The 18,517-nt window shown below is 48.8% G+C and overlaps 1 protein-coding gene across 8 annotated transcripts in view; it reads right to left on the reverse strand.

Annotated features, from left to right (window-relative positions):
* The window catches only part of ZC3H3 (zinc finger CCCH-type containing 3), a 202,052-nt gene that overhangs the window by 49,799 nt on the left and 133,736 nt on the right, over positions 1-18,517 (reverse strand). For all 8 annotated transcript variants that reach the window (XR_012631543.1, XM_074889093.1, XM_074889078.1 and 5 more), the window contains exons 5-6: positions 13,672-13,865; positions 387-468 (exon numbers count right to left, since the gene is read on the reverse strand). Coding sequence is in view for 7 of the 8 variants with exons in the window: in XM_074889093.1 (XP_074745194.1) it covers positions 387-468; positions 13,672-13,865 (276 nt within the window). In the remaining variant the exon portion in view is untranslated. The remainder of the gene's footprint in view (positions 1-386; positions 469-13,671; positions 13,866-18,517) is intronic.

The following is an 18,517-nucleotide window of genomic DNA, read 5'->3' on the forward strand; positions in this document are numbered from 1 at the left end:
TGGGACAGCGAGAAGGAAAACCTGCAGATTTAATGGGCAGAATTGGGATGGGCTTCTCAGAGGCGGGGAAAAAAACCCAAAAAACCTCTTGAGAACAATATGGTTGATTTAAAAAGGGACTTTCCGAATAGGATTTGGCATTCTTTGCTCGCAGAAAGGTGTTGTTATCCATTAATAAGCTTTCAAATCCTTTCCAAGCAGAAACTGTGGCTTTCTGCTGAGCTTACAACCACCTCATAGCAGATTGGAGAAAAGCAGCAGCCAGAGGTTCACCGAATTAACAGCCAGTTAAATAGCTGCGTCTCAAGCTTCTGACAACCTCCTGAGCATAAATCACGCGCAGCACCCGGAGGGGCAGCACGGCGTCCCTCCCCGCAAGGACAGACCTGGCGATGTATCGGCTCGTAGCTGATCTGTTCAGGCAGCCGGATGGAGAGAAGCCGGGACTGGGCACACAATGCAACCTCGCTGTTGGAAACAGAGAAGAAAACATTGAAAATTTGCTCAGAATCAAGAAATTTTGCTGGAATTCACACAGCCTTCAGTATCTTAGGTCCACAAAAACGGTCCAAGGGCTGGAGCAGCTCTGCTGGGAGGAAAGGCTGAGAGAGTTGGGGGTGTTCAGCTGGAGAAGAGAAGGCTCTGGGGAGACCTTCTTGTGGCCTGTCAATATTTAAAGAAGGTTTATAAGAAAGATGGGGACAAACTTTTTAGCAGAGACTGTAGCAACAGGACAACAGTTTTAAACTAAAGGAAGGTAGATTCAGACTAGATAGAGGGAAGAAATTTTTTACAATGAAGGTGGTGAGACACTGGACCAGGTTGCCCAGAGAGGTGGTCGATGCCCCATCCCTGGAAACATTCAAGGTCAGATTGGACGGGGCTTTGAGCAACCTGATCTGGTTGAAGATCACAGAATCGCAGAATCCTTCAGGTTGGAAAAGCCCCTCAGGATCATCGAGTCCAACCCTCAGCCCGACTCTACAAAGTTCTCCCCTACCCCACATCCCCCAACAGCTCATCCAAACGACCCTTAAAACACACCCAGGGATGGGGAGTCCACCCCCTCCCTGGGCAGCCTATTCCACTCTCTGACCACTCTTGCTGGGAAACATTTTCTCCTCATGTCCAGTCTGAACCTCCCCTGTTGCAGTTTAAAGCCGTTCCCTCTTGTTCTGTCACTAATCACCTGTGAGAAGAGACCAGCACCAACCTCTCTACAACGTCCTTTCAGGGAGCTGTAGAGAGTGATGAGGTCTCCCCTCAGCCTTCTCTTCCTCAAACTAAACACTCCCAGCTCCTTCAATCAGATACCCCTGTCCATGACCTTCAAAGGTCCCTTCCAACCCAAACCCTTCTGTGATTCTATGATCTTATTGCTTAACCCAAAGCAAGCAGCTCCCAGAGCCTCAGTGGGCGGGCACGTCCTTTACGGGCCTCTGCGTTTCCGGCACCTTCGGCGCAGCCACAGCAAAAGGGCTCCTTGCCAGCTCCAAACACAGCAGGGACCTTTCCCCCCAGCACCCAAATGTGCCAAAAAACCCCTCCGGGCCACTCGCACGCTTGCACTATCAGTCCAACAAATTTTCATGCTTGGCTTGGTTGCTCCCTGCAGCCGGCTGGGGAAGCCCAGCGCCTGCCTCCGATACGTGCACGCACATAATTAAATTGTCCTTGACTGGCATAGGAAAGAATGAATTGAAAATAAAGGCTGTATCTCAGCATTCCAGGTGGTACAAGAGCGGCTCAGTCACTCACCTGCCAGCCCAGGCGTGTTGGGGAGTGAACGAGTGGAATTTGATAGCACGGCAGCGCACTCTCCCCGCGCGCGAGCTGTCACTCGGGCTGCCGGTGTCGGCGAAGCCCCATCTGTTCCCTCTGCAAATAAAAACGCTGGCGCAGGCGCGATGCCGGCGCGGGTGGCACATGCCTGTCGATCAGAAGCATCGAGCACGCTCCGCTCAACTCACCGGCAAGCACGTTCAAGCTTGCCACAAGCTCACTCAAGCTCGCCGCAAGCGCGTCGAGTATCAACTGGGTGTTTTGAGCCACCACTGAGGGGTTTTTTGCTGGGTTTTTTTTGGCTTCCACCTCGTTACAGAGCTGCCTCGCTGTAGGAGCATCTTTTCAACTCGTTTTCAGCGTTAAAATCAAGGCACATCACATTCGGGTTGCTGCAAAGATGCCACAGAGCATCTCGTAGCGATGACGTGGGTTAAGAGGCCGGTGCGCTCCAGCGAGGTTGACCTCCCAAGTGACGCAGGAAGAAAGACCCAAATTGAAGTCCGACCGTTAGCATAGGGATAGAGCATCCCTCAGCCCTCTGCAATTATGTTTAATGCTCCTTAAAGCAAGCTCAGCAGGACAAGCTATACCAGGAGCTGGCTCCCCAGAGCAGCAGACAATCTCTCTAAATATTTAATACTCAGGCATAAAAGTGGACTCTCGGGGACAAACACGCTTCCGTGCTTGTGCACCATCCTTTTAGTTAAAGCAGCCTGACAACCACATCTTGGCCAGAAAGGAGAACTAACTAAAGAAATAAATAATAAGTAAATAAATAAAGGGTGCGACAGCCTCATGCCACTGGTTTTTAATTTATACATAGCAAAAATACATCCATGACATAATGTTTGCGGGTTTTTTGCCCATTTTATCTTCTGGCAAGAAGTCATGCCATTATAAAAGTGGACAGGCAATGCGCAGATCCCGTTACAGGCTCTTGCTGTGAATTAATTTGCAGCCTAGAGGCAGTTTAACCCCCCGAGAGCCGATCTCATCCACAAAATCCGGGTGAGATGCACCGATCCAGTGTGCCGACCAGGTCTGGCAAAGCGTCAGACTGGCAGCTGGCAAAGAAACCCTTCATCCACGCTTTCCCACTGCCTAATTACTCATCCCACATGCAAATCCTCCCCAAACTATTAGAAAACCACCTAAATATTTACCCAGGAGGAGACAGCCCAGCGGCTCCGTAATGCTTCTTGTTAAGAAGCTCCGTAATTACACGTTTTCGCCGCCGATTGGGATTTACGGAGGAAACTCAGGCTCCGGCATCGTGCATCGTGCAAAAAGAAGTTTAAATACAAGCCAGGCTCTGTGAGCATCAAAGCAGCAGGGGAGGAGATGCAGGAGAGGGGATTTGATGTCTCAGACCTTTAAGGAGGTCTGAGGAGTCCAAGTTTTGATTTTTAGAGCGGTTACCAACTCGGGATGCCCAGTTAAGAGCCACTACCAAGAGATTTGCATTAATAAATACAAAACATCTAATATTTCACGGACAGTGGAGATTCAGGGTGTATCTGTATTATCAAAGTAACCCACGCGGTGGGAAACGGGGGCTGAGGAAAAGACACCGGAGAACCGGATAAGGGTTAAATGAAAAAATTAGGAGCTGAAATTTGCTGCGGTCTAGGACTAAATGAAACAAAAAGCTGAAATGATGCCCCCAGGGCTTGACTCTGATCTCTGGGAGTTTGATCCAGACATAACACACTTTTATTTTGCAGGATAGATGCCAGTCCCAAATCTGTCCCATTTTTCTCCCCAACTGCTCTCCAACTAGGGAGAGCCTCAGCGTCGGGACGCAGCGGTGCTGTCGGATCAGGAGAGCAACTCGCGCATCCCGTATCACGTTTGCCTCTATATTGCAAAAGTCCCTTGCTGCAGAGATTTAAATAAGCGGCGTGGCAAGTTCCTCCCCTGTTCACGCTCAAAGGCAGTGGGAACAACAGGGGGAGGAAAAAAAAGGGAGGAAAAAAATAAAAGCTGCTGGGGAGAGCATCAAGAACTGCACATTAAGGGCTTTTTAACTGATTACACACAGCACGGCGGCGTCAGGCTTGATATTTTATACCCCGCATAAGGGACAGGTGTTTTTCTCTCTTTGCCTTTTTTTTTTTTTTTTTTTCCTTCTTAATGATTTAGTTGGTTTGAAGCGCATCATCTGTAAGGAAATACACAGCCCGTGCAAACGGGGATTGTTTCTCTTAATGCATCATCCCCAACCTGACACTGGCTGCTCCGGCGGCTCTTGGTGTTATCAAGCGCGAGCGTTGAGAAGTGATTGTTGTACCTAACCCAGCCGTGAGACTCAACGCGTCTCTCCAGAGGGAGCAGGAGCTGTCATGTTCATTAAATGCATGATTACAGCTATGATTAATAGCGGGGGCTACAGCCTAACTCCTTTTTTTTTTTTTTTTTCCCTTGCTCCTCTGAAGAAATCCACAGCTGAGCGGTCCCGTGGTGTTTTCCACAGCGTTCGCCTCTGCTCAGCCCATCCCGCTCGAAATTCCAGCTTTTGATGGAAAAGGGCAAAGAGTCACAATTCATTCCTACCGACGGCTCCACAACCACAAAATATGTTTAAAATGAGCAGGTCGGGTGCTGCACCCCACCACCAACACCCATACATTAATTAGGACCCTTTTTTTTCCATAACCCCAAAACATATCTCAGGGTTTCAGGGGTCCCTCACCTGCACCATGGTCTTTCTCCTCCAGGGAAAGGTTGGCAGATATTTGCCTGTGGCAGCCCCAAAACTGCGCTCAGGAGCAACAGTCGGTGCTTTCCAGGATGCCAACACAGAGAGCAGGATGCTCCCATCCAGCTCCACCACCCCCTCGCCCAAGGGCTTGCAATGCAACAAAAGCACACCGCAAAGGACGCTTGAAATTTTCCTTTGCGTTAAAAATCAGCTGCAAATATTGCACGGAGGGAGCACGGTTCATTATTACCTGCTTAATTATTTAGGAACGACTTTATTGCATCTAGGGCACAGCTCAAGGACCGGGAGCTCATCATGTGGAAAAGTCTGTTTGTGCATCTTATCTAGAAGTTTATTTTTTTATATGGTGGAAAGGTTGGAGAAAACTGAAATAGCCTAAAAAAAGGTTGGAGAAAACTGAAATAGCCTAAAAAAGGGGAGAAGCTGCAGGGCCAAGGGATGTGTAAGAGGGTGAGAGCATCGTGTTAGGGTGACGGGCCAGTGCCAGCCATGCACGTCACCCTCCTTGGGGACAGAGGAAACCACCGAGCCCATTGCTACTCCTCTGCTTCAACTGCCCCAAATCAAGGATAATTTATGGAAATCTTACACAGCGAGGGAAATAACCAGGGCGTTGCCCAAGCGACCGCAGGCGGCAGAGAACCGGCTCCACTGGCTGATGCTCTGACTCAGGGATGACCATAACGGGGTCATCCCAGCTTCCCGTTATTTAGTCTTGCTCATCAAGGGAAGGGGTTTTGCCGTTAGTCACGCTCGCTTCTACTCAGCCTCTTTCAACACGACCTTGACACCCAGGAAAAGGCTTCCTGTAACCATGCTGGCTCCTTTAATAGGTCCCATTATAACCCCACTTCGCCCGCCGCGGCGCAGACTTCGGAAACAGCCAAGCGATTCATTTTGCAAGGCTCTCCTTTGCTTTATTGCTGAACAAAAAGTTTTGAGGCTGGCACTCGGGGAAATTTATTTCTTTAATTATTATTCATTTAAGTGGGTTCCAGTGTTTCAGATGATCAGCACTAGCAGCTGCTGGGGGTAATTTATTTTACTCACCGGGCAGCAGAAACCCTCACTCTCTAGAAGGTAACAGCAAAAGAAAGGATGAGCTGCTGCTACACGAGCGGAGCTTTGCACGTTTTCCTGCCTGATCGCACCCCAGCTTCTAACAGGAACATGCACGTCCCCGGGTCAGGCGGTCACGAGTGTTTTGTCAGCAAAGCAACCTCAATTAAAGAAGCACGGTCTGGGTTCAGTGATGTTGTATGAGCCACTGCTTGCAAGGAGCCTGTGGAGCATCTCCTGAGCTCTGCAAACTCCAGTCTACACCAGTGCTGGATCCAGTGGTGCTCCTCAATAAGAGCAGGTCCCTGCCCACCAGCACCTGCAATCCCAGAGTCGAGGGATTGAACTCAAAAGGGACCAAGGGATTGAGTGATCCTGAAATCAAGGGACTGACCTCAAAAGGGGTAAGAGATTGGGTAATCCCAAAGGCAAGGGATTGAGATTGAAGGGGCCAAGGGATTGAGCAATCCCAAAGCCAAGGCACTGAGACTGAAGCGGCCACAGAAATTAGCTCAAAGGGGGTAAGGGATTGAGTAATCCCAAAACCAAGAGATTGAGCTCAAAGGGGCCAAAGGATTAAGCTCAAGAGGCATAAGAGATTGAGTAATGGGATTGAGATTGAAGGGGCCAAGGGACTGAGCTCAAAAGGGGTAAGGGACTGAGCAATCCCAAAGCCAAGGGATTGAGCATGAAGGGGTCAAGGGATTGAGTAATCCCCAAAAAAAGGGATTAAGACTGATGGGGCCAAGAGACTGAGCAATCCTAAAGACAAGGGACTGAGTTTAAAAGGGGTCAAGGGATTAAACTCAAATGGTGTGAGAGACTGAGCAATCCCAAAACCATGAGATTGAGATTGAAGGGGCCAAAGGATTGAGCAATCCCAAAACTAAGGAACCCGAAGAAGCCAAGGGATTGAGCTCAAAAGGGGCAAGATATTGAGCAATCCTGAAGACAAGGGACTGAGTTCAAAAGAAGCCAAGGGGTTGAGCTCAAAAGGGGTAAAGGATTGAGCAATCCCCAAAACAAGGGACTGAGTTCAAAAGGGGCCAAGGGACTAAACTCAAAAGGGGTAAGGAATTGAGCAATCCCAAAGACAAGGAACGGAGATTGAAGGGGCCAAGGGATTGAGCCATCCCAAAGCCAAGGAATTCAGCTCGAAGGGGTTGAGCACGAGTGGGCTCCAGCACACGCGACACCAAAACCAGCTGAAACCTGAGAAAAGCAACACTCTGGTTTTCACTGTTCTCACACCTCAGTGCATTGGGTTGGCCTCTCCTTCACCAACTTCCTCCTTACCCCTCCACCACTCAGTCCCAACACGTTCAAGATGTCCAGTCTTAAATCTTTCCCTTTGTTTTTTTAAGAGCCAAGCAGCTCGGAGGAGAGAGCATCGTTCACGCAAGCCCTCAGCCAGCCCAACGGCGGGGCTGAGCACTTTATCATCCTTGCAAATACAGAAAGTGTGTTTCTGCAGCGCTCAGCGCTTCTAAAATTAGTTGGTAAACAAGGAGCCGAGAGTGCACTTTCTTCCAACGCATGGCTCCCTGCGCCGCGGTTATCTTCCTCCTCCTTTCGCCAAGTGTGGAGTTCTCCCACCGCATCTGAAATCGTGTTCATGAGCACCAGTCATCCATCTTCAGCGGGATGCAGCGGAGGAGCTCACATCTTCAGTCTCCCCAGCTCTGCATTAAGATGCTGTTGCAGCAGGGTGGGGAAACTGAGGCAGGAGGGAATGTTAGGCAGCAGGATGGAGGGAGGGAGTGTATCTAGATGCAGGGAAAGACCCTCAGCCGGGGAGGGTTGAACACAGCCATGTGTTTAGAAATAATTTGCTCCTCTGCGGTCAGAACCATGACTGTGCCACCGTCACAGCTGTATTAGGAGACACGTGGTGGCAGCCACTTAAAGCTCCTCTTAAACCGCCGCCTGTGGGAGCTCAGCAATCACCACAGAATCATCAAGGTTGGAAAAGCCCTTGAAGCTCCTCCAGTCCAACCATGAACCTCACCCTGACCGTTCCCAACTCCACCAGATCCCTCAGCGCTGGCTCAACCCGACTCTTCAACCCCTCCAGGGATGGGGACTCCCCCCCTGCCCTGGGCAGCCCATTCCAACGCCCAACAACCCCTTCTGCAAAGAAATACTTCCTAAGAGCCAGTCTGACCCTGCCCTGGTGCAGCTTGAGGCCATTCCCTCTTGGCCTGCCGCTGGTTCCTTGGCTCAAGAGACTCATCCCCCCTCTCTGCACCCTCCTTTCAGGCAGTTGCAGAGGGCCATGAGCTCTCCCCTCAGCCTCCTCTTCTCCACACTAAACCCCCCCAGTTCCCTCAGCCGCTCCCCATCAGACCTGTGCTCCAGACCCTGCACCAGCTCCGTTGCCCTTCTCTGGACACGCTGGAGTCATTCGATGGCCTTTTTGGAGTGAGGGGCCCAAAACTGAACCCACTCATCGAGGGGCGGCCTCACCAGTGCCAAGCACAGGGGTAAGATCCCTTCCCTGTCATGGGAGAATACGGGTATCTCCACAGATTCTGGGTCCTATAGTTACGGAGAAAAATTGAAAACCACCAGTAATTAAAACCACACTGCTGAAGAGGGTAGCTGCCACCCATGAGCATCCCTCCGGCAGGTGAAGCCGACCCATGCTAGAGTGTCCCAAAGCCACCGGCCTTTCATCCCACCAGGGCTCCCACATGCTTCTCAGGATGTAAAACCTCAGCTGAGTATGAGGAAATCGTGCAGCTGAGGATTTACCCACAGAAAGCAGCCTGGGCACTGGCAAAACACTGCCAGAGCCAACCCCAGTTCACGGTGTGCAATACCTCTCACCGCAGCGGTGGCAGCTCGGGCCTAGATTGGGGTCAGAGCTGTTTTCTGGACAATGTCAAACCTTAATTTGGTTTCTGCTGTTTTCAATCTCGTACAGGGCTGCGCTTTTTTTATTTTCCCTTTTGGATTTCTTTGTGAAATGCTATGTTGCCAGGACCTTTTGCTTCTTTCCCCAATTTCATGGAAATTCCTCAAGTGTTTGAATAACATCTTAGCAGCTGTAGAAAGAAATGAAGGAAAGGTTCGTTGTGAGCGGAGAAACCCAATTATTATGCTTGTTTAATTAACTGCAACGTATCGAATGCTTTCCACACCATCCTGCTGCCTATTTTCTAATACTTCTGCAGAGTGAAAAATATATTGTTGCAGAAATACCAGTTATCCCAGGGGTAAAGAGCTTTTCCATGTTTGATACTGTATCTTCATCCTGCATGGGGATGATGAGCGGGGGTTCAAACTCTGCATTTGCAGTTAGATGTTTTCTTCTGAGCCTTTCCCATCCTTGCTCGAGCAGCTGAGTTACGGTACATCTCAGCTCACTGGACGGCTAGGACAGCAAAAACTCTTTTCATTTCTGTATTTAATCTTTATTGTTCCGGACACAAGCACAGAAATTGCAGCAGGTCCTTTAGGAGCAGAGCAACATGTTCTCAGCAGCTGCATGGACCACTGCGATGCCCCAAAACACAAGCCGCTCCAGGGAGCTTCTTTACACTCAAAACACCTTCAGAAACTTTTACTGGGTTTGCAGTGATGTTGTTCTTGTCCCCAGGGTGTCCTCCACATCGCACCACTGCTAACAAAGCAGGTTGTGGATGAGCTCAGAAATAGTGTGGCCAGCAGGTACAGGGAAGGGATCTGACCCCTGTGCTCGGCACTGGTGAGGCCGCCCCTCGATGAGTGGGTTCAGTTTTGGGCCTCCAAAAAGGCCATTGAATGACTCGAGCGTGTCCAGAGAAGGGCAACGGAGCTGGTGCAGGGTCTGGAGCACAGGTGTGATGGGGAGCGGCTGAGGGAACTGGGGGGGTTTAGTCTGGAGAAGAGGAGGCTGAGGGTAGACCTCCTGGCCCTCTGCAACTGCCTGAAAGGAGGGTGCAGAGAGGGGGGATGAGTCTCTTGAGCCAAGGAACCAGCGCCAGGACAAGAGGGAATGGCCTCAAGCTGCACCAGGGCAGGGTCAGACTGGCTCTTAGGAAGTATTTCTTTGCAGAAGGGGTTGTTGGGTGTTGGAATGGGCTGCCCAGGGCAGGGGGGGAGTCCCCATCCCTGGAGGGGTTGAAGAGTCGAGTTGACCCAGCGCTGAGGGATCTGGTGGAGTTGGGAACGGTCAGGGTGAGGTTCATGGTTGGACTGGAGGATCTTCAAGGTCTTTTCCAACCGAGATGATTCTGTGATGAGCTGTGGCAAACCCCCTGCTCTTCCTCCTGCTTGAGGAGATGGATGAGTTGCTTTATCGCTCCTGGTAGCCCCAGGACTGACCCCGATACAGCACAGGGCTGCAGGAGGTGCATCCCCAGGACCAAATTTTAACTTACCCCCCTGCATCAAAACGATTGCCCATCCCACTCGCCTGGCAGGGATGGTACGACGGCACTGATGGATCAGCCGCAGAAATCAGCATCGCGTTTCTTATTGCAGTCGGGCCACGAAGAGACAAAATACCAACCCAATAAATTCAGGCAAACAGCAGAATTATAACCCACCGTAAGTAAACTCTGAGCTATTAAACTGTCAGGAGCGTTTCCTTTCTCTCTGCTACTTCAAACACACAGCGTCTGGCACTGGAAGGGAAAGGAAAAGCTGTTTTTTTGTCTTTTAAATAAACTTTGTCAAGTGTTGAAAACACAGAGCATTGAGTAAATGTGTGAAGGCTTGTACCCGAGGAGCACACACAAATCTTCCGCCCTGCCAGCCCCAGTTACCGTAAAGCAAGAGCCGCCGGTATCTGTTGAATCCATCCTTGTGAAGGAGGATGAATTATGGCGAGAGCTGAAAGATGACATGAAAATACTGACGCACACCAGTTACTAAGGCTTTATAGTTACAAACCCAACATGCCACGTGGCAGGGGGAAGGACGCTACAGCAAAATAAAGAGATATCTTAAAAAAAATAAACTAGATGGCTTTGTAATTTATAGAAAATAACCCTGGAAGGGACTGTCTGTCCCAAAGCAGGACTAATTAAACCTGTTCCTGTAAATGAGACCTTGCTAAGGGACATGGTATCAGTACGGAAGGAAAGATGGGGGGGTTGCACCTCCTCTGTGCTTCATCACCCCCAATAAAGCCACGACGGGTAGCTGCTCCCTCCCCACCACTGGCCAGCAGGTCTGACCTGCTAACCTCAAGATAGTTGCACATCTCCATTAAAGTCTCATTATTTAAAAACTAAGATCAAAAAGGGGGAAAAGTATCCACAAAAGTATCCAGTGCATTCTCACCCCATGCCTTTTACCAATCCTTTGCTTTTTAAAGCTGCTTTAGGTCACTTCTACAAACTAAATCCCTTGAAAATCATTGCTGTTTCCTCCCCCGTACCCAAAATCCTCCCCCAGCAAAACCCTAAGAGTGATGCCGATGTCTGAATGTGCAAAAATCCTCCCGTCATACCTTTGGCTCAATCCCTCTTCCAGATATTGCACTCTAAGTTGGTGTTTCTCCGCTTGGTCCCAACCCAGCGGTGGATATTCACGGACAGGATGAATCTATCAGCCTTTGCTGAGTTGCCTACGCATGACTTTGCTGTTTCCTGGTGGCTAGACAAATGTAGAGACTTTCTCACACTTAGATAAAGGAAAAAAAATAGTCTAGAACAAGCATTTTAAATATGGCACGGGCAAGATCTGGGCTTGGGAAAGGCTGCCTCAGAAACGCTGGTGCTTCAAAGAGCAGCAGAAATAGTGATTTAAGCATGGTGGTGGACAGTCAAGTCCTCTCACCATCTCCCAGCACCTAAATTAAAGCCAACGCATCGACTGGAAATTAGGCAGTAGCTTGAGTCAAGTCCACCTCCCTGCTGCAAGGCCAGACCTACTCCACCTGTGTCCTCCCCAAACAGAAATTCATGTAACCTGTTCTTTAAAAAATCCCAATAATGGAGATTTTGGAGTCAACCTAGGCAATTTACTCCAGCACTTCATAATCCTCATTCTTCCAAAGCTCTCCCTAAACCCTTCCTGCAACAGTTTAAGCCCCTTGGTTTTTGGCTGCTCCACCTGGCCATGAAGGAAACATCCTTCCTTTGCTTGGCTGCTCTTCATGAACTTGGGGACCTGCAGTCCCTCCACCTCCTCCTCTCCAGACTGCACAGACCCAGGTCTTCCACTTTTCCAGTCCTTCCAGTCATCGCTTCTCCCCTGGGCTCTTCCCAGCGGTCCAACTCTGTCCCAAAACCTGGCCCCAAAACAGGACCTGCTCCAGCTAACACCTTCCCTGCCCGTGTCTTGGGGGTTTCCCCTGTTTTCTTGCACGCTGGCAAGATGTTTACTGCTTTCAATGACAGCTTCAACACGCAGGGACAGTGCTTATGGCAGAACCACCCTCAAGTTGGGTTTTGTGCAGCTGATTCAGACACTTCAGAAAATCCTATTGTCGTTAGCAAAGCTCTTGAAAAAAATCTGACAGCGCTGACACTAGACTTTGCTTGGTCTACAGACCCCTAAGCTCACTTTATGGCCTTTTTTTCCATGCCTACAAAGGCTGATCCTTGTCCATCCTCCACCAGACACAGCACCAAAGCCAAGGATTTAACAGCTCGCAGGTAGGATCGCAGACTTCAAAACAAGCCATATGGATGCACGCTCCTGAGCGTGCACGTACCTATTTGCAGAGCCAGCAGCCAGGAGGATGTTGCAGGCTAGTCAGCCACCAAAAATCTGTCCTGAGCAGAGCTGAGTTGCAAAAAAAAACCCAGCAAACCGTCCCCAAACTGCTGCCGAGCATCCGTTTAATGCTCTCAGAAGGGAAATTACCTGAAAGCGATGCTCCATCGGCTCCGTGCCCCCTCGGCCACCGCAGCATCCTCATCTCTGCCATCATCTGCAGGCGTCTTCATTTCCCATCCCCGGGTGCCCAGGCAGCTAATCCCTGGTTTAAGCTAAATCTCTGCCCTCCTCCCTGCCAGCAACGACGTGCAGTACGGATTTATCATCACCGGCTGTCCCTCTCCTGCCTGCCCCTCATTTCCCTCTCCCCATTTTCTCTCTAACACCACTTACCAGCTGCATGCGAGCGTCAGGGGGGAGTTATTTACTCTTTATTGAGATGTTGCTGTTTGCTCCTAATTTTCCTCACGCTTTTCAAACTTCCCGGAGCTGCTCAGCTCTCCTGCTGATGGGATTTTTGTGCCTGCACAAAGCTCCTTCCCTCCCTAATCCCTGTTCTTTGTGGGTTTAAAACTATCCAGGACACCCCATCACGCTCACACGGATCGGGGTGAAGGCAGTTTCAGAAGCTGCACCTCTCAACGACACCGTGCTATCTATTTCTACTTTTCACCCACTTCCCCACCATAAGTAAAATGACTTTGCCATTAAATCGCCTCATTTATAGCATCATCCACGAACATACTCATCTCTGCACCATTCATCCTTCCAGCAAAGAAAAACAATAGCATAAAGCCTTGGCTTTGCCTTTCCCAGCTTAACTGTCCCCAAAATTTGTCACAAAAGCAGTTACGGAGCAAAAATATTTGACCCCAAGTAGAAACTCAATAAAATACTTTAAGCACAGTTAAAAACCTGGTCTTGCCTAAAAGCCACACAAGTACAAGAGGAGCTGAAACACAAATTTAATTGAAGTTAAATGTAAAGCGGGTAACTGTGTCGAAACACCTATTTCATAGTTATCTGCAGAATGATCCTCCCAGCTTTTCTTAGGTCAATATTGAATGTAAATTGATGAGCATCTCAAATACATTTAACCTTGCGGTGCCGTTTGAAGCTGCCCAAGACTTTGCTCAGGTTAAAAAAAGAAACAAGTTTTGACAGCGCATCTCTACAAGCTTGAACTAAGCCTGAGTTAAGAAAAACCTCTTAAACCTTTCATTTTTTTCCTGTATTTTTTTCCCCTCAGTGCTACTGTAAAGGAAGAACAGCTGGGGGATGCCCTTTGGCACCAATGGGACGCCCGTCACCTTTGCATCCCAGCTCCTATGAGGCCAGAGCATGAGTTTCAACACACGGGCTGGGAAAAGCAGCTAAAAACTGACCTCAAGGCTGAAGCTGGGACATCAACGGATTTTGGACGCAGATCAGGACAAATTCTTGCTGCTCACCTGTTCTGCCGGGGCTTTTGGTGCTCAGGTCTCTGCCCCGGCCAGGGGTGCTGGATGTCTTGGAGAGTTTATTTGCTGACACTCGGTACATGACGCCGCCGATGCAGCGATAGCCTTTGCTCCTCCATCTCTGTTGGACGTGCTGGGACTTGACACCTTGAGGCGATGGGCGTGTTTGGTTTAATAGCGGGGATCTGCAAAAAAACGATAAGGTTCAAGGTAAGCCCAAATTAGGGATGATACCGCAAGGAGCTGCTGCTTCGTGAGCAAACTCTCAGCTGCCTGAGCACGGAGGTGATGCAGGAACTTGCTGTAGACAGAGAAACTCCAATTCCCTGTGGCTTACACCAAAAAACCCAACCTTCAAGGACTCTCCCCCATGCAAAAAATAGACATTTCTTTCCCCCATATCACCCATGGCAATGCCACAGGAGAAGAGACTATGCATTGAAGGTCAAGTTCCCACCCAACCATAGCCTGCTGCGACCCAGCAAAGGTCTTTATCACTAAACTCTGCAGATATTTGCCATTGACCCCAACGCCTCGCATGCAGCACAGCTTTGATCCATGCTGCTGGTACATCTTAACCAGAATAACTGGTGCATCCGAAACAGGATCCAGGGGAGCCCACAGAGTCCAGGCTGATACCCCATCTCACACCCTTGGCTTGCAGCCCCACCCCAGCAGCAAACAGAGAGTGACCTGGCGGGGTTGATTGCCAGCTGGTTGAACAGGAGCCAGCAGTGTGCCCAGGTGACCAAGAAGGCCAATGGCATCCTGGCTTGTATCAGCACTAGCGTGGCCAGCAGGGACAGGGAAGGGATCTTACCCCTGTGCTCGGCACTGGTGAGGCCGCCCCTCGATGAGTGGGTTCAGTTTTGGGCCCCTCACTCCAAAAAGGCCCTTGAATGACTCGAGCGTGTCCAGAGAAGGGCAACGGAGCTGGTGCAGGGTCTGGAGCACAGGTGTGATGGGGAGCGGCTGAGGGAACTGGGGGGGTTTAGTGTGGAGAAGAGGAGGCTGAGGGGACAACTCATGGCCCTCTGCAACTGCCTGAAAGGAGGGTGCAGAGAGGGGGGATGAGTCTCTTGAGCCAAGGAACCAGCGCCAGGACAAGAGGGAATGGCCTCAAGCTGCGCCAGGGCAGGGTCAGACTGGCTCTTAGGAAGTATTTCTTTGCAGAAGGGGTTGTTGGGCGTTGGAATGGGCTGCCCAGGGCAGGGGGGGAGTCCCCATCCCTGGAGGGGTTGAAGAGTTGGGTTGACCCAGCGCTGAGGGATCTGGTGGAGTTGGGAACGGTCAGGGTGAGGTTAATGGTTGGACTGGAGGAGCTTCAAGGGCTTTTCCAACCAAGATGATTCTGGGATTCTGTGAAACAGAGAAAGAAATGTGGGTGCAATCCCACAAGGGAATCAGCAACATGGGACCTTCCCTGAGCTTGGTCAAGCTTTATGGAGCTCTACAAGCTTTGATATTTTTGGTATCATAATTCTTCTTATTATTATTAGGTACTATAACTTTGCTAATATTATTTTTCTGCTCCCAAATCTGTCTCTTGCAAGAGTTTTGCTACATCCCTGCATGGGACGAGTCGCCCAAGACCACTGTCAACTATTGCCTGGCACAGATGAGGGGACACAAGCTGGGTTGAGGGGACCCTTCTCCACCTCCCCATCTCTCCCCTACATCCACAAACCCTGTGGAGAGGCAGCAGGACGGCAATGGGTTTGGAGCTGCAATCCAGTTACTGCTGCCCACAGAATCACAGAATCCTTCACATTGGAAAAGACCCTTGGGATCATCGAGTCCAACCATCAGCCCGACTCTACAAAGTTCTCCCCTACACCACATCCCCCAACAGCTCATCCAAACGACCCTTAAACACACCCAGGGATGGGGACTCCACCCTGCCCCCCCGGGCAGCCTATTCCACTCTCTGACTCTTGCTGGGAAACATTTTTTTCCTAATGTCCAGATGTCCAGACCTAATGCCCATAAGGATTGATAAGCTCTGAAGTGACACCATAGGGACAAATATGTCCCAGAGGGGCTCAGCTGACACCAAAAACCCCTCTGGTTCATGACCCGATATCTCCTGCCCCATCCCACCTCCCTCCCAACCCGCACGGAGCCACCCAGCTCATTTTCGTACACACGCCGTTATACAAACAGAGCTGCTGCAGCCAAATCAAATCTCTTCAAATATCAGACGTCTTCCCCATTTAGCGCTAATCCAAACAGTAATTTGTTTATGCAAATTAGAGCTCTAATTTTGTATTAGTCCAAACTATGCTCATAATGCTATTAGCAGAACGTATATAAACCGCGCATTACTGGAGAATATCTGTAAATTAAGATCCCGCTATCCTATCAGCAGAATGCAAACCCCGGAGAGCATTACCTTTAAATGAACATGTGCTGCAAAGAAAAAGAGAATTGTAAAATGTAATAGTTACATTTCTTAGCGCTTAGCGTGACAGCCTATTCATTTCATCGGGCTGTTGCCACTGGCTACCGAGCTTGGAGAACTGCTGCCTGGTTTTTGCGGAGGGGATGGGGATTGCACAAAGAAGCTGCTGCCCCGTTTCCCGTTTCCCCAAGGGCTTGGTCCTCATGAAATGGCTCCAGAGAGGAGCATCAAGTCTTAATTTTTACAAAACCAGGTTATTTGCGAAGAGCCATAGCGGTGATATTGTTGTCTGAGGGACACTAGGCCCACCCATGGACCACTCAGCAGCTCACAGCAAAGCTCTGGAAGTCCAAGGTTGCAGTCAGCGTTGGCTGCAGGACCTGGAGAAAGATCTCATGGCCGTATCAGTGGCCTAATGCAGCCAGTAAAAATTATATCAAGTACCTAATCACCAAGGGAAGTGATTCTCCCCCTCTACTCCACTCTGGTAGGACCCCCCTGCAGCCCTGCGTCCAGCTCTGGGGTCCCCAGCACAGGACAGACATGGAGCTGTTGGAGCGGGGCCAGAGGAGGGACACGGAAATGGTCCGAGGGCTGGAGCAGCTCTGCTGGGGGGAAAGGCTGAGAGAGTTGGGGGGGTTCAGCTGGAGAAGAGAAGGCTCCGGGGAGACCTTGTGGCCTTTCAATATTTATAGGGGACTGATAAGAAAGATGGGGACAAACTTTTTAGTAAGACCTGTAGTGATAGGACAAGGGATAATGATTTTAAACTAAAAAAGGGCAGATTCAGACAAGATCTAAGGAAGAAATTTTTTACAATGAGGGTGGTGAGACACTGGACCAGGTTGCCCAGAGAGGTGGTCGATGCCCCATCCCTGGAAACACTCAGGGTCAGGTTGGACGGGGCTCTGAGCAACCTGATCTGGTTGAAGATGTCCCTGCCCATGGAGGAGGGTTGGACTAAATGACCTTCAAAGGTCCCTCCCAACCCAAACCATTCCATGATTCTGTGATTTTCCCCAAGCACAGGCCCATGCTCCAAATGTAGCAAGGCAGAGGGAAGACAGTGTATGGTCTCCGCCCCATTAATAAAAATAATTCTTGGGGTTCCCAATAATCATCCTGTGATCAGAAATGAGGCATAAATCTAAACATCTGCTCTATGCCTATCAGTATAGACCCGCGGCTCAGCAGGGTGCAGGGGGTTGGACTAGATGACCTTTAAAGGTCCCTTCCAACCCAAACCCTTTGATGAAACGAATAAACGTATCCCAATACAGCAAAGTACCCCCGTGGCTGTGACAAGACGACCCATCCCAGCTCCAGCTCTCCTCCTCCTCTTCCTCCCAGTGAAGCAGCTCCGGGAGGGCACCAGGATACTCCGTGTCACCATCCATGGGGTCTGCAGTGCCGATGGCTTTCGGCTCCTGTTTTGCCCAGCACTGAGCTATGATTATCAGGCCCTTCAAGGAGGCTCCATAAAGTTTTCTTCAGAAAACACAGCTGGCAAAAAGCCCCCCAAAAGCTCCCAAATTTGCAGGACAGAAACTGCCAGGACTGCTGATTGTGAAGGAAATAGTCAGAAGAAGGGTCAGAGACCAAGAATTTGTTTGTCGTATCCGTAATCCCCAGATACACCCGGCATCAGGGGAATGGTTAGTGACCAGAGATGTATTGCCTTTGGTTTTGACACAGAAAACATAGAAAAACACCTATAAAATGTTACTGAATGAGATATGAGGTCTGGATATTAGTTCATATATATGTGTATATATGCACAATACATATATTTTATGTATGTCATATATACAACATGCATTATATCTTAAAATATATTTATATATTAAAAATATAGATATTATTGAATACATATAATTTTATGTATATTCTATAATCTGTGGATAATATATATCTATACACACACATATTACTGAACATATATTGAATACTTATATTGAAATATATTATCTACAGATTATATATAACAGTATGTAAATGCTTATATATAAAAATCTATATATTATTACCTATCTCTCAATTATCTTTAGGTATTATTGAATATATATATTAAATACATATATTGAATTATATATATACACTCAGTAATATCTAGAGATATTCAATATATATATATTCAATCATAGCTAGAGATGTTCAATATATATAATCAAAATATAGATATATTCAATATATATCTTCAATAACATCTAAAGATAATTGATAGAGATACAAGGCCCGGACAGTATTGTTCTTTTTAGTATTTTATATTATTCAGATATTTTTGAATATATTGAATTATGTATATTCAGTAATCTCTGTAGCAAATAGATACAATATACAGCTATTATATACAGCTATAGATATAGATATAATATGATTCTATCTGACATATATTTCATATTTCCTTTTAGTCTGTTAGAGGGGAAGGAAGACGCC

Source organism: Strix uralensis, chromosome 1, assembly GCF_047716275.1.
Source record: "Strix uralensis isolate ZFMK-TIS-50842 chromosome 1, bStrUra1, whole genome shotgun sequence".
Lineage (NCBI taxonomy): Eukaryota > Metazoa > Chordata > Aves > Strigiformes > Strigidae > Strix > Strix uralensis.